This window comes from Electrona antarctica, assembly GCF_951216825.1.
Source record: "Electrona antarctica genome assembly, chromosome: 10".
Lineage (NCBI taxonomy): Eukaryota > Metazoa > Chordata > Actinopteri > Myctophiformes > Myctophidae > Electrona > Electrona antarctica.
In genome coordinates, this window is record NC_136791.1 from 26,255,115 (window position 1) to 26,272,489 (window position 17,375).

At 39.6% G+C, this 17,375-nt stretch overlaps 1 protein-coding gene across 1 annotated transcript; it reads right to left on the reverse strand.

Annotated features, from left to right (window-relative positions):
- Positions 1–1,752: 1,752 nt before the first annotated feature.
- Positions 1,753–14,894, reverse strand: tmem254 (transmembrane protein 254). The gene is made up of 4 exons (XM_079512143.1): positions 14,763–14,894; positions 9,790–9,893; positions 5,224–5,283; positions 1,753–3,093 (listed from the first exon to the last, which is right to left on the reverse strand). The coding sequence occupies exons 1-4, from the start codon at positions 14,847–14,849 to the stop codon at positions 2,973–2,975; spliced, it is 372 nt and encodes a 123-aa protein (XP_079368269.1). The 5' UTR covers positions 14,850–14,894; the 3' UTR covers positions 1,753–2,972.
- Positions 14,895–17,375: the final 2,481 nt, after the last annotated feature.

A 17,375-nucleotide genomic window follows, 5' to 3' on the forward strand; every position in this document is an offset into this window, starting at 1 on the left:
ACAGTACCAATTCCACCCCCCCCCCCCCCCCCCCCCTCTCTATTTCACATTCCGAGTGCGTTTGTCGTATGTGTATGTAACGCCAGCACGCTATTCCAAAGCCCATTTGGGGTACATTGTTAAACTACTTTCAGCAATGGGATAAAAAAAATAGTGCGGGCACCCCTGCTGTAGAAGCTCTAGACAGACTGCACTGCTCCACTGACAACACTATACAGTTCCCCAAGTGAGGTATATTTTTTCAATACAGATTTTTTTTTATCTGTTGTACATACATTCTGTATTTATTTGTTTTTTCTGTATTTATCAGCAATGGTAGTAATGCCTTCTGAAAATAAAATTCATGTAATCTCATGACTTCTGAGGACTTTATGCTAGTGTTATAGGACGTAAATAGGAAGTTATAGGAAGTAAAATACCATAATCATTTTTGTTCTTCTCCATTGATATGCTGTAAATTACTCATAATATGCTGTTATCTCTAACACATTGGATAGTTGGCCAAAGACTCCACTGCCATAAAGATCTATTCCTGAACCTTCCTGTATCCCCACGTGGGGTGAAAGTGAGGCTGAAGATGAAAGTTATCTAATTCATTCTTGTAAAGAATGAATGCCCTCTTTGATGAAAGGCAGGAGACAGCTCCTGTGGACACCAGGGCATGATTAAGACAGTGTAGGCTAATTCTTTAAGTTCATTAGCAGAGGACATTGTGACCCTATACTACGCTGCTACTGTCATGGCCTTATCTGGACAACTTCACACCAGATCAATCAATTTTTGTATCCTTTACTATATGTATCAATAAGGTGCGCTGATTAGCTTTGGTGCCATGTTTTCAAAAGGTCTCAACAAGGACAGATTTTAGCCCAACCAAAACCAAAGTTTAGGCCTAGGGTTTTGCTGAAAAACATACCATGCACAATTTGCCTTGATGTGTCCAAAACTAAAACTAACTTACACCATTCACTCAGTTCAGTCACTGTAATATAATGCAATATCATATGAGATCTCTGTATCTGTCTATTTTATGTCCATATATGGCGATCCCAGATGTAACCATTTTATGGGGACCGGGGGTTTTGGACAACTGTATATCCTATGCTCATATATGTATGGATATGGACATATCGGTCAGATCAGTGGCTCTGGACAACCTGATCTTCATATATGCCTAAATATGGGCGTATCGGGTTTGTTTATGGTTATGTCTCTGAGTCATGGTGAGGTGACATGCCTATAGAGCGTCGCAGTCCCCTTTCATGACGACAACAGGCCCAGGAAAGAATTCCCCATTCGTTTTCCCCATAGACAAAAAAATAATAATCTGTTCACAAAGAAATAATTTTTTTTTACTTTACATTTAACTTTATATAAAGTTAAATGTAATATTCATTTCTGCTATGCGGCAAGCTATATAAGATGTTTAGATGATTTCTATTTATATTAAAATAAATTTGCACTTCTGTAAAAATGAAACGGAAGTGGGGAGGAGGCTTCACTTCCACTTTATCGTTTAATCATGATCAGAGCTTCCGTAATGCTCCAGACTGTATGACCGGAAGCATTCGAAAATTGTGAGAGGCAACAGTCTGGCAACACAAGACTAGTCATAGTAACGTGGCCGAGGTGCACCAGCCTGCTGACTCCCCCATTAGTCCATTTCAATAATATAGGATGAGACTCATAGACTTGAAGCCATACTGTAGCAAGGAGCTGAAGTCTGATGCAAACCTTGTTATTTAATGAAAAACAAATGTATGGCCCTGCATATAAACTCAGTCAAGGTGCAGTCATTTCAAAACGACTGCTGCCTGACTGTACAACCAAATGATGAAAATTACACCAGAAAACAACATTTACTTGATAGTTAGTTTTTATTCTTTACACTTTCACAAAAGCTACTTGGTCGTTTATTTTGTTCAGAGTATTTGTTTAAATTCAAAACACTTCACTCGTAAAGACAACCGTGAGGTTGTGTTCAGAAGATGTTGAAACATCTGTTATTGTCGCTCATTCATTTTGACTCTTTGCTGATGATAGCAGGCAATCTGGACGTTATCTTCAGAAATACAAGGCTGCACAGCAGTAGAGAAAACAACATTGTCATTATCAATCCAGCTGGAATGTTAATACACTAATACTAAATCTCTCTGTAGAAAATATACCCTTTAATATAAATGTCCCTTTGCCAAAAATTCTAATGTAAACAATGTGTGTTCTTTCACAATCACTAAAACAAAGCGTTGGTATCCAAACTTTTGTGTTAGCAATGTTCATAAGGCCTGTGTGAATTTTAAGACTTATATATTATTATTATTATTATTATTATCACTGTTATTGTTATTATTATTATGCCTACTACTGCTATGCTTCAAAATTAACTATGATCTAATGTGCTACTGCGGTTACTTCATGGAGGCTTATGGAATCAAAGAGGTCCAGTTAGTGCATAGTTATTCCGAATGAATTCAGAAGTAGTGAGTCTATTCAACTTCTAACTTCTATGTTAGGTGAATAACTCTAAATAGGCCAGGCCATCCAAGCCATCCACTAGAACGAGATTGTTGTTCATGCACTGTCTGTCGTCACTGTCTGTCACGCTTTTGCTCTGGGACTCTGCCAGTTAGATTTGAGTTTGAACTATTATTTATAGTGCTTGGTGTGGACGGCCCTTACAACCCATTTAGGCCTGACGTCGAAATTTAAAAAAATGTCTTCTAAATCATGACAATTTTCTGAAAAACCTCATGTTTCTATATCAGTGGTTCTCAATATTTCATGTCAAGGACCCCAAGAATTAGGCCGACCCCCATCTGAAAATATGTTATTCCAGGGAACCCCCCCCCCCCCAGCAAAGATTTGAGTTAAAAACGCTCTGGGGGGCGGTACAGCAAAGAGGATTTCAGCTCATGTTGATTTCAGCACTCATGTTGATTTCAGCGCTCTTCCTGTCCTCTTGTAGGCCGGCGTCACTGCTGTTTGGGACGCTCGGGTTCGTACTTGAGAAGCATGCCCAGGGAGGCGAAACCGAACAGGAATGTCTGGACGAACCACAGACAGCGAGTCGCCATGTTGTCTATGCCTTTTTTACTGCAACGACAGATTACCGGTACATAGATTGATTAATCACAACACACAGACAAATCAACGATCAATCAATCAAACTTTATTAAAGACACAAGGTCCATAGTGACATAAAACATACAAATACAGAGACAAACAAAAGGCAGACATTGTCTACATCAAATCACAAATGCATACTATACAGGCTTACACGCCAATGGTTCCACAGTTTAGAAACAAACCTGACTGAACTCAATAAAGTGTTAGTCAGAATAACAATAATGCTGTTGGCAATCAGACCTACACATACATTTGTACATGAGGTTCCTCAGCACAGCTGAGCAGGTGGGTACGCCGATGCTGACAAACATTTGGCTTGCACTGCTGCACCGTGGCACTTTAAGCAGCAGTCTCATGGCATCATTATAAGCCACATTGAGTCTCTGCATACTGATCTTTTTGTAGCGCCGCCACAAGTGGGCAGTATAAATAGGTGTGCAAAAAGATTTAAATAGTGTGGACTTCACAGAAGTTGAACACATACTAAACTTACGAACAATCATGTTTGCTTGTGCAACAACAAACAGACATGTTAGATTTCAAGTCCAGTCTGGCAGTATGTACAGTATAATCAGATATTTAGAAAGAATTAATCAGACAGTCAACAATCCCGAAGATAAGGCAATGGGACAAAGTGAACCCCAACTTGACTGTTTTTCTATCAGTTACTTACCCCAAAAACAAAGAGAATAGCATTGAAAAAGAAGAGAATTGAGAAGAATAGGAGTCCAGTATTAACAACCGCTAACACTTACCAAAGATTTGTTCATAAACTCCAAATTCTCACAGTGTAATAATGTGTCCTACAGTATATCCAGTATGTGTCCTTAGTATTTACAAAACACTGCTGTTTTACTACTTATACTTACTTAATCCTCTTCGGCCCAAGTGGGACGCAAGGCTTCGACAACCTGCCTCCGTCGGGACCTGTTTTGTGCTGCATGTTGTTTATTTCGCCCCACATATAATATAAGGTTCGTCTGTTTTAGCTCAGCTGTCGCGGTTCATCCAGGTTGTTTTGGGTTAAACCTTGACTACTTTTCTACCACGTACTGTGGTCCATCTCAGTGCAACGTTTGGGATTCGACCCCCTGGGCCATTCGGAGCACATGACCCAGCGGTCGTATACGCCGGCGACGTTTGATTTCCGACACAACACTGGTCGTCCTAAGTGTGCAGCTCTTTATTTGCGATCTTCTCATGTCAGAAGATGCGAAAACTGTTGTTTTGATGAAACCTTATTGTTTACATTGTTGTATTGTTTTATTTGATCTTGTATTATTGTATCATTGTTGTTTGTGTAATCTCGGCATCATTGTATACGAGGGTCTCCCTCAACTGATAACTGACTCCCCCGAGAATTTAAATAAAGGTTGAATAAATGAATGAATGAATGAAAAATTCTGCCAGGCTAAACAGGCTGATTCGCACCGCGGATGCCACAAATGCTTTGCAGTTTGCAGGTGCATGTGTACTCAGCTCACTAAACCTGCATGCCCAGACACATTCCTGGCTTTGGGCTTGAGATGGTTCACACCGGAAGTGACTATAAAGGTGCTGAAAGGCGTTGAGGCGACATTTGGAAGTACTGAGCACACTACTGGATACATACAGGACAGTGAGGACACTTAGGAATACACTTTGAGAGTTGTTTTTCAGTTTACAAAAAAGTACTACCAAAAGTACATTTTGCTAGGGTTTTGCTGTCGTAAATAATGGACCCCTATTTTTTTCCCAGTTATCTTCTTTTTCCAACAATATTCTCTTTATTTTTTTGATTCTTCTTCAATCACTGGGTGAGTAAAGAAATGTAGGGGCCTAGGGGGTAAATATAATTTTGGGGGTGAAGTATTCTTTATGGAATGCCTAAACTAAATATATGGTTTCTGTTTTCATATATTGAGAAACTGGGTTTCTCTGGACTTGGAGACCTCCCTTGCATGTTAAAAGGGAGACTAGCTTTATTCTTTGTATCTGTTTCCTGATCACATCCTTGCTAGATAAGTTATAACATGAATATGAATAGGCTATGATGAAAAACAAAGATTTTGATCAGAGCACTCTCTAGTGGAGAACGAGAGTATTGTTAGTTATTACCTGCACATCTTCATTGCAATATAGGCCTCAAACAAATGCACAGCCCAGGCTGCCAGCCACCTGGACAAGAAAACAAAAAGTCTTCATTTGAAAAAGGTTCAACCAACTCCAGCCTTTTTTTAAACTGAAAATGCATAATGAAGAACAGTGTAAAATGAACATTTGTGTGTTCATACAATACCAGACTAATGCAATGTAGTACACTGTTCATTTTTAAATGAAATACTGAATGGTAACTTAATGGAGATACTTTGCCCTCATTTTTATTATTCGGCAAAAAGTGAATTGACAAAGTACAGATGGCCAGGTGAGAATTTTCGAGCATGCACAGTTTGCACACTAGGTCAACTGTCATGTTCCAAAAATCTTCATTTTTATTACACCACATAGCGTGACGTTTCGAGCCCGCACTGTGCATTCTCAATTCAATTCAAAGGAGCTTTAGTGGCATGAGAAAACATACGCTTATACATTGCCAAAGCAAGTGTCAAAATATAATAAAAACTGTCGAAAATGGGGAAAGTATTTACAGTTGAAGCCAGGGGGTACAGCATTTTGTTCAACAGAGCTGTGTGATGTTTGCTTCTGCCCTGCACCTTGTGCATGTATTTTACAGCTTGGTAAAGCTGTCAATAGACAGATGCTGCAACTAGTCGTGACTTTCTCCCCATTGGCTAATTGTTTGCTAAATGCCAGCCAATGAAGGGTCGTCATTGGCTTCCCATACTCTGAACCGGCGGCGACTTTACATAAAAAATATTTTAAGTTGCACTATTCTAATGTTGCTACAGCAGTCATGTGATATACTGGATTGGCGGATGAGGACCATTTGATTGTTTTTTGTTTGTTTGTTTTATTCCAATTGGATTGCCACAATGACAGTACTTAGGGTACAGCCACATGACTTGAGAAAGACAATAGCCCTTTAATTGTTGTGGTACTCCAGCCAATGAAGGGTCGTTATTGACCCAGAACTGCGGTACATCAGGGAAGCTGCCGCCACCAAGACTTCTGGAAGTATATTTCAACGTGTCTCACAATAATAGTTTCCCAGTTCCTTTTACCTAAGTATATGCCTTTAATTAGTTTAAAACGTTTTTAAATCGTATTTACCGGGTGCTACTTATTTGTTTGTATTTCTCTTCTCTTCCTGCATCTTAATTTCATCCTTAATTCGGTGATGCTATGACAATTGAATATCCTTCTGGATCAATAAACGTCTAACTATAGATGTTAACTTTGCATTTACCATAATATTAGTTAGAGTTGGAGATATTACACAATGCACATTAAAGCATACAAATTTAGTTGAAAAAAGAACAAAGACAAGCACATCCAACCCAAGCTTGGGCAGGTGCTGAGCGGCGAGCAGTATACAAGAATAAAAGAGCATAGATCTATGTGATTAATAGATGCCTTTATATTAGACCAAAAGGTGACTGTGAAATTTCGAGCACTCTGACTACTCTAGTAATAAAAACTCAGTAACTAAGGTGGTGTCCAGACGAGGACGTATACTGCGTTACCCCGGGCAAGTATTTAGCCGATCTGCCCTTTCTGCCACACAGAGACTGCGTTTTTGGGGACTTAACCGGCTAATTTTGAAACCACCTCCCAGAGTGGCAAACTTTGTCGTCTCCATGTGTACAGCGAATGCTGCCTATTTGCTGAAATGTGGTGACACAATAGTCCCCATGTCCCCTCCAAACTAACCACACGTCACCAGACTTTCCACCTCCAGTATCACATATATTTATTTTTATATTTGCATTATATCATGTCTATAAACCGAAAATAGCCGATCTGCAGCCAGTGCATGAGCTTGTAGATGAGCTATTTTCGGAGAACAGATGAGGCAATGTAGGGTTCAGTGTCTTGCCCAAGGACACAGGATGGGATTCGAACCACCGACCCAGAGACAATTTGGACGACCTGCTCTACCTCCTGAGCCACACAAACAGTTCTTTGATTTGCTCTACATGTAAAGTGTCTTGAGACAACTTGTTTTTGTTATGTTTCAAGTGGGTTGCCATAATGACAGTACTTAGGGTATGACTTTAGATGACTTGACTTGAGCAAGACAATTGTCCTTTAATTGTGGCCAGTACTCCAGAAGTTGTCCTATTCTGCTACAGCAGTCATGTGACTGAATCGTTGATTAGCAGATGCAGAGCATTTTAAATTTAAATTTCTTTCATCCTGAATCTGCCAATAAGGAAGACGTCTTTATATTAGAATGGGTCACACAAGTCACAATAATAGTTTCCTAGTTCCTTCTTCTTCTTTTTTCCTTTGCCTTTAGATTTGTTGTTGTTTTTTATCTTACCTTACTATTTTTTTTTTTTTACTTTGTTTTTATTTCAAAAAATGAAACACGAACAATGAAACAGAAATCAAACATAAAAGTGAATGCAAGAAAACAAAAATACATAACAAAAACAGAGACAATAAAATAAATCAAAGAAAAACAGAAAAACAGCTTGACAAACTTCAAAAATACAGCATTCCTCAGACAGTACAGGACAAGGCAGGGAACAGCAGGAGACATGACTCATAATATAATATAATATACAGCAGATATCCAACATTCAAAGCATTTTTATAGATTCAACGACCACCCTTACCTTACTATTTATTTTGTATCTTTCTTCTCTTCCTGCATCTTTAATTCATCCTTAATGTGGTGCTGCTATGACAATTGAATTTCCTTCTGGATCAATACATGTCTAAGTAACTATCTATAGATGTTAACTTTGCTTACACCTAGTCAGAGAGTTAGAGATATTTAGGGGTGTCTGTGTAGGGGGTCTACACATTAAAGCATGATGATACAAGTACAAGAAAAAAAATAGTTTCAACCTGGTGTCTGTATTATCATTTTCAAAAAATAAATTACCAAATTTATTGCAGATCTACAAGCTCGAAACAGGATGCGTTGGTGGCGACTTTACATAAAAATCAGATCAGTCTGAAGCGAGTGGTTCAACAGCACCCCCTATTGGTACTCTAAACATCTGTACACAGGCCAGGGACATAGTCACATAGGTTAGGACATAGGTTGGGCCATATATTATAAATATTTTAAGTTGCACTATTCTAATGTTGCTACAGCAGTCATGTGATATACTGGATTGGCGGACGAGGACAATTTGATTGTTTTGTTTTATTTCAATGACAGTACTTAGGGTACAGCCACATGACTTGAGAAAGACAATAGCCCTTTAATTGTTGTGGTACTCCACAAGTTGTAATATTCAGATGTTGCTACAGCAGGCATGTGACTGAATGGTTGATTATTATCAGATGCAGAGCATTTGAAATGGCAGAGCTAACAATGTGGAAACATAACATGTTAGTTAGTTTTGTTTTGTGTGACATAACCTTCAACTCTGAGCAATAGCTGAATTGTTTCATATTCATTGTCCAACAGTTAAGACAATGAAGATGAAAAACATTTCTTTCTTTTTACTGCGTTCTAATTTATCACTAAAGTACTACATAATTCTGCAATGTCTTAATTTTGCCAATGAATGATGGCCATTACTTTGATAGGTGTTAAAGGGGGCTTGAGTGGGGGCACATGATGTCGACGTACACCCATCCCACTTCCCACTTCACTTCTAACCTGTTACTGTCACAAGATGACAATTCTCACCTTCAGTTCAAACTGTTGGTTTGTGGTTTATAATCCATAGCACGCACACCTTATGTATTCCATAATGTAATTTGTTATTGAATGAATCTGCTAGCAGGTACTCCACAAGTTGTAATATTCAGATGTTGCTACAGCAGGCATGTGACTGAATGGTTGATTATTATCAGATGCAGAGCATTTGAAATGGCAGAGCTAACAATGTGGAAACGGTCAAAATCATTAAAGAGTCATTGTTTTCACAGTAGTACACACTAGCAGTGGTGGAAGGTAACTCAATACTTTTACTTAAGTACTGTACTTAAGTACAATTTTTAGGTATTTGTACTTTACTTGAGTATTTCCACTTTCCAATACTTTTACTTCTACTCCACTACAGCTCAGAGCCAAAAAGTGTACTTTTACTCCACTACAATTACTTGAAAACTTTAGTTACTGTATATATACTATATATATAATAATATATTTTGGCCATTTGAAAATAGCCGATCTACAAGCTCTCAATGCGTCGCGTTGGGACGCATTGAGAGCTTGTAGATCGGCTATTTTCTACACATTTTGAACTTATGAAATGGGACATTCTGCAAAATGAACACTTTTACTTTTAGTACTTTAAGTACATTTTGATGCCAATACTTTTGCACTTTTACTCAAATACATTTTCAATTCCGTACTTTTACTTAAATTGCAGTATTGGTACTTTTACTTAAGTAAAACAATTGAGTACCTTTTCCACCACTGCACACTAGTCACAGTCGTGCCAAAGAAATCTCCTTAAATCTCAGTGAGTGCACAAAAAATGTAAGCAAATTGACCCTTAAGTGGTTACAGAGTTACATTCGACACTACATTTTAGGTTTTAAGCTTAACAGTAACAGTTTAAACTTATTTGCGAGAAGGCCTCACTTACTTACCCTTTGTACAGGAAGTCAGAGTGGTTGTCCGCCAGGTGCTTGGACAAGGACCCCAGTGGACCCAGGTTTTCAAAAGGTATCTTTTCTGGCGCAAACACCGTGCACTGCAACACACAGTTAAAAAGAGGCGTAGCGTTTAAGTCAGGTGACTTCAACAGGCAGGGGGTCGGTCCGTGACCCCTAGGGGGGGGGTCCTCAGCAGTGTTGTTTTCGTCGACTAAAACTAAATGGAATCTAAATGAAAACTAAGCTATGCTGACTAAAACTAAGACTAGTAAATATATTGACAATTTCGTCAACAGATAAAAACTAGACTAAAATGTTAGGAAGGGACTAGTGGACAAGAGATCCAGTATTAAGTAATTTTACACTTGGTTGCATGCTGAAAATAGCAGATCTACCAGCTTGTAGATCGGCTATTTTCAGCAAGTGTAAAATCAGTAAGCTATGAAATCTATGAAAAAGTGTAATCTGCAACACAATTTTATACAATATAGTGGGGGTTCCTGCTTCATCTCACTCTCATCTAGGGGGTCCTTGGTATGAAAAACATTGAAGACCCCTGGTGTAAATTATTTTTATTTAATATGTCATCCAATCAGGAGAGAGAACTCATACAGGATACACACAACAGTGAAATAGGAAGTGACAAAAATAATTGAAATTTAAAATTTGGAAGCTGCAAATGGGTTCTCTCTCTCTCTCTCCTGACTGATGAAATTGATGAGCCACCTGGGAGTTGTTTATGAGAGATCTGAAGTAAAATAGAGACTTTTTCTTAAAACCAATGACCACAATAGATGTCCCATGTGAGTCTGACGTCACTTTCAGTAGAGGGCGCCAGTACACAGGTTCATGTATTTTTTTATTTGCATTGAAAACCCCATAGGGGGATTTTAGGTCGTTTCATATGAGAACTGTGTTTGAAAAATAAACCGATCATCCCAACCGTTCTGTCTAGGGGGGTGGCTGTGCGTCGTTAATGATGTCCGTTCATATTTGTTCTTATATGAAGAGATCTAAAATCCCCCTATGGGGATTTCAATGCACATAAAAAGTACACGAACCTGTGGACTGGCGCCCTCTACTGACAGTGACGTCAGGACTTCGGTGCTCTATGTCCAACATATGCATGGACAACATAAAAGACTATTCTATTTTGCTCTGTTTAAAAGGGGCCCAGAGCCCCGACAAAAGCATAGTTGCTGTTCTAACTTGGCCTATTGTTATCAGACAATAGCCTAATACAAAACGTTGCGTTTATGTCTGCACTGCATGGGGCAATGATCAATAATAATACTAGTATTACAACTACAACAATAGTAATGATTATGAACGATAAAAATGATGTCTCCATTTGGTTCCAGTTGTACACTTTGACTTTGTCTTAAATTAGCCGTATTCATGTAAAAGAGCCTACTCAAAAATAGCCCTGAAACATGACTGTCAAGTAATGAGGTCATGTGAATCATAATGCTAATGAAGAATATAATCTACAATCAAAGGCCCATACACAGACCTTTAGATACTTAGACTAGAAAATACTCAGGCAAAAATACGGAGAAGTTCTGCAGACAGAAAGATGGATGAAGAAGCAGGCAAGCAGATGAAGGTTCCGGAGTTCCATTTTATTTGCAGAGTTCAATACAGCATCAGCCATGGGGACAGAGCCCCACGGATCCTTCAGCCTCTCGGCTTCCAGACTAACACACACTGAGTAGACATTTTCTGTAGACCTTTATACAACTTAGACAGAGACAACAAAGCAAGAATGCAAAGGTGGTCCCAAGTTACCCTACCCCCCTATACCAAATGGTCATGTCTAAATAAGGTAGTGGTCACCAGGAAACAAGCACAGGAGGCACAGTAGGTGGCCTACTATCAGCAAGCCAGATCTTTAGGGTCCCTCCTGCAGCTGCCCATGCATTCTGTCTAAACATGTCATGTCACTCTCTCGATGAGAGACAAAGATCCAGGTTTACACTTTAGTTTAATTGTGATTTCCAGATACATCAGACCTCCCTTTGAGACAATCATGTCTCATAAAAACGAATATGGAAACACAATTATTGACCCTCGTCCTCCCTTTGGCACTGACTGGAACATTAAAAATATGACACAAAGAAATCAACAATTACAGTAGAATTCAAAATGGCTTGCAGACTTCTAGGCATTCAAATCACATAACTCGTTACCAGTGTTCTCATTCCATTACAGTATTATCATCGGTGTGCTTATAGAACTCCCTTCTGTGTTCAATTTAATTTCAGGCTAAAACATTACATAGGAAATACAATGAATAAAAATAAGTAAGTAAGTAAATAGTAAAAAATACATTCCAGCCCGAAAACCACAGTAAGAATCTCTCTTACACACTAACAACTTCTCTGTACTGTAATCAACACTTTTAACCTTTACATAACTCAAAACATGATCATTGACATAAATGATAACCCGTAAACATATATCTGACATTTAAACACAATACACCGTCGCTGAATCCAGCCCCTTTTGCTTCCCTCAAAAGCACCCAATTATTGAATACAAAGTGTGTTACGGTTTTTCAAACTTTACATCTGATGCTCTTAGCATCAGTTAATGTTAAGGATAAATCTTACCATAGTCATTCATAAAATGATTCATTTTTGTTTAGTTAACTCATCTTTTTAGGACATGCAGAAATCATCTATAATTATTTCAACACTCTAGATTCCCCAAGGCTCGTACAAATAACAGCACTGTTACCACCGGCGACCATAAACCCTAACTAAGTTTTTCCAGATCCCGTGCATGCTACTATTATTCACTTACGTTAAAATCCTAGAGTAATTTATATAACTTTAGAGTTTTCCCCACATGTCATAGCAGAAATACTTTCGTTGACTTTTCCCATTCACAAATTTATTCGAACAAAAATAAGAACGTTATGCACAATTAGGATGATTAATACTTATGCGTACGACAGGAGCGCTGTCTTTCGCCTGACAAAGAGACATCTAACTAATTTTACTCCGGTAAATATTTCTATTCAGCTCCAAATCTCCCTTAGGCATATCATCCCCATTAAGCCAACTTCTCTAATTAAATACCTGACACATAAAATCAACACACATGCCCATTACTATGTTGAACTAGACAAACGTAGACATACATTTGGAATCAAATGGAACGATATCCATCTGATATAATAAAATCTTCTGTAACGTTTCTTCTCCTTTTGTCTCACCTTCGTCATCAGTCAGCGCACACGGGCCAAACGAGGTTGTGATGCAGTACACTTATGCACCGCATGGCGTAGGCCGCTCTGTTGTAGAGTTGCCCTTTGTCCGAAAACTTTCATTCTGATCCGAATTCACTTTCATCACCTCCTCCCTTTCAGTCATGATAATACAACATGACTAAAAAACGAGAAAGTGAATCAGTGCCATCACAGGAGCATGTAGGCCCTGCGAGGCAGAAACTTGTGATGTGCCGCGTTGCGAGCTTGTAGATCAGCTCTGTCGAGCCGCTGAATGGAACGAAGCCACGACGCCTCGCCGCTGGCGCCTGTCGAGTCGAGACGCGCCGTGAAGAGTCAACGAAGTGGCCATCGCGGCGATCGCCTCCCTTGGACCGCTGACCGCCGACGAACGCCCTCGGGCCGGGGCACGCCGTGCTCCGTAGCACCCCTCTCCCCGCCGTCCAGCCGCTGTCCATCGCCCTCTGGTCACGATCGCCGAGAGCCGTTGCCCATCGCCGCTCCTCTGTGCAGGCCGCCTCCGTCGCGGTGGTGATGAATGAAACCCCCCCCACCGCGCCGGGCAAGCCGTCGCCATTGTCTCGCTGGTTCGACTGCAGTGCGCATAGCGCCGTCGACGTCGCCGTTCCCCTCCGTTCAAAAAATCGCCGACCGAAATATCTATTAGACTGAATTGTCAATTGTCCACTGGCTCTCTCGCCTGACGCAAAAATGCATCAACACGACCGAGCTCGGCACCACTTTGAAGAATCTGTTCTACAAACAAAGGCCCATACACAGACCTTTAGATACTTAGACTAGAAAATACTCAGGCAAAAATACGGAGAAGTTCTGCAGACAGAAAGATGGATGAAGAAGCAGGCAAGCAGATGAAGGTTCCGGAGTTCCATTTTATTTGCAGAGTTCAATACAGCATCAGCCATGGGGACAGAGCCCCACGGATCCTTCAGCCTCTCGGCTTCCAGACTAACACACACTGAGTAGACATTTTCTGTAGACCTTTATACAACTTAGACAGAGACAACAAAGCAAGAATGCAAAGGTGGTCCCAAGTTACCCTACCCCCCTATACCAAATGGTCATGTCTAAATAAGGTAGTGGTCACCAGGAAACAAGCACAGGAGGCACAGTAGGTGGCCTACTATCAGCAAGCCAGATCTTTAGGGTCCCTCCTGCAGCTGCCCATGCATTCTGTCTAAACATGTCATGTCACTCTCTCGATGAGAGACAAAGATCCAGGTTTACACTTTAGTTTAATTGTGATTTCCAGATACATCACTAACTAAATAAATACAATTTGTTTAATTACAACATAACAAAATAAACAACTTCATTCAGAGAAAACTGATTATAAGAATTAAAACGTAAACGGCAGAAAGTTTAGCTGTTGTTCACTGGACTTTGTGCCCTGTCTGTTATCTCGATGATGGGTGGATATAAACGGTCAGATTATCGGTGATGCAAGACTTGGCAGTGACCCTCAGGTGTTTAAAAACTAAAATGGTCCGCATTTAACGCATTATATATGTATTAACACCACGGGAAACATAAGGGCGTATGCAAATATATACATATGGCGACGGTGGCGACCCATTAACAACTCCTGCCCGGAGACATTTTCCTGTAACACAAGTACTAAACAAGCCATTGTTTACGTGTCGTGTAGTAGTATATCTGTCTCTGAACATTAACCGCTTCATCATTTGTCACTTATCGTATTATTCAGTTCACTTACAGTGAAATATCCCATTGAGAATGTCACGGTAATAATCCAGAAGAGGCTCGCTCTTTTGAAATATTCGCATCCATCGCTTTTGGCCATGGCTGCTCCGTACGTTGCTCTCTCTGGTGTTGGTCCCCCTGTCAAATACGCACGTGTAACGAGAGAGAGAGAGAGAGAGAGAGAGAGAGAGAGAGAGAGAGAGAGAGAGAGAGAGAGGGGGAGGGCCCTAGGTAAACTAAAATCAACCATCATTTAAGTTTGCAACTTTGCATCCAGAAATATTCAAGTATATTCCTTATATATGCCTGCAGTTTTGTTTTGTGACACATAACCTTCAACCCTGAGCAATAGCTTAATTGTTTCATATTCATTGTCCAACAGTTAGACAATGAAGATGAAAACAATTTCTTTCTTTTTACTGTGTTCTAATGTATCACTAAAGTACAACATAATTCTGCAATGTCTTAATTTTGCCAATGAATGATGGCCATTACTTTGAAAGGTGTTAAAGGGGGCTTGAGTGGGGGCACATGATGTCGACGTACACCCATCCCACTTCCCACATCACTAAGTTCTAACCTGTTACTGTCACATGATGACAATTCTCACCTTCGAACTGTTGGTTTGTGGCTAATCCATAGCACGCACACCATATGTATTCCATAATGTAATTTGTTATTGAATGAATTCATGAGGGATATAGGCTACATGTATGCAACAATATCCAAAGAATGTTTTACTTTTAGAAGTTATCAAATAAGTAAGCAGTTCCAAGTTTGCCTGTTCAGCCTAGTACCCAGGCTTAAACATTGTAGGCACCTCAATGTTACATGTTTATAGAAACATTTGGAAGGTTTGACGTAAATTATACTTCACAGAGAGAGAGAGAGAGAGATAGATAGAGATAGATTTAGGCCAAAGCAATTGTTATTTTGATTTTCCACACAAGACGTTGTCTCAAAGTCTTATAGGGTTTATTTACTTCCATTAGTCTTACAAAATCTGTTTAATAAGTAAATGCATCTTCACACCGAAACCTTTAAATCAAGAACTGTATATGTTATAATGGACTTACTATAACATAAACATACTTAAACATTGTTATGAATAACCAGAGCTGTCAAAATGCAGAGCATTATAATGTCTAATGTCAGAGGGAGTTCAACAAACCACGTGCAACCCAGATTCGGCTCAAACAAGGGGTTAAATTAATTTCTTTCCTATATGCCACTAAAATGTGGAACGCCCTACCAACAGCCATTAAGACATTTGAATCCCTTGACTCCTTCAAAACCGCTCTCAAAGGGAATCTACGGACGGCTGCAATTCGAAACTGGCCCCGTAAATAAAGTCTGAGCTCCCCGCCTCCCCCCGTTTCATATTCATTGTCCAACAGTTAGACAATGAAGATGAAAACCATTTCTTTCTTTTTACTGTGTTCTAATGTATCACTAAAGCAATGTCTTAATTTTGCCAATGAATGATGGCCATTACTTTGATAGGTGTTAAAGGGGGCTTGAGTGGGGGCACATGATGTCGACGTACACCCATCCCACTTCCCACATCACTTCTAACCTGTTACTGTCACATGATGACAATTCTCACCTTCGAACTGTTGGTTTGTGGCTAATCCATAGCACGCACACCATATGTATTCCATAATGTAATTTGTTATTGAATGAATTCATGAGGGATATAGGCTATGTATGCAACAATATCCAAAGAATGTTTTACTTTTAGAAGTTATCAAATAAGTAAGCAGTTCCAAGTTTGCCTGTTCAGCCTAGTATCCAGGCTGTTGTTATGGTAGCCCATCTGGAAGATACTTAAACATTGTAGGCACCTCAATGTTACATTTCATGTTTATAGAAACATTTGGAAGGTTTGACGTAAATTATACTTCACAGAGAGAGAGAGAGAGGGGGGGGGGGGTCCCTGGAACAACATATTTTCAGATGGGGGTCGGTGGCCAATTACATATATTTTTGGGGGTCCTTGCCATGAAAATGTATGAGAACGACTGACATAGAAACATGGGATTTTCAGAAAACTGTCAGGATTTAGAAGCCATTTGTAGAATCATCCTCAGGTCTAAATGGATAGGAGTGAAGTTCAGGTGATCATGTGACTTCATGTCTTTTCATTTCCACAACGTTGCAAGATGTTAACTAAACAAAGCTACAGTGAATATCTTTCACATGACTGGGTCGTTGGGCGAAGCTTCCTTAAACTGATCACTGTGTATGCTAACTTGCCACACTTCTATTGAGATGGTAATGCAGCTACTGGTTGTATATAGTGTATATATACTTTGCATGAAAGCACTTGGTGATGTTATGAATAAGCAGAGCTGTCAAAATGCAGTGCATGATGACTGAAAAGATTTCCAGATGTTTCTTTATCAAGATAGTTTTATGGATTACACGAGGGAAAGTCTCTTAAGACATGAAGCTTGCTTCATGGCTGGGACTAGTCTGTTAGGAGCCGTCCCAAAACACAAAGACAGTCCAGCACAGTAGTTTCCCGTCAGATAAGGATGGAACAGCATGGTCTTATCTTGTTTTTTGGTTTAGATAACTCTGGTCTTTATATTTACAGAAAAGCCACATCCATGGGTTTATATAC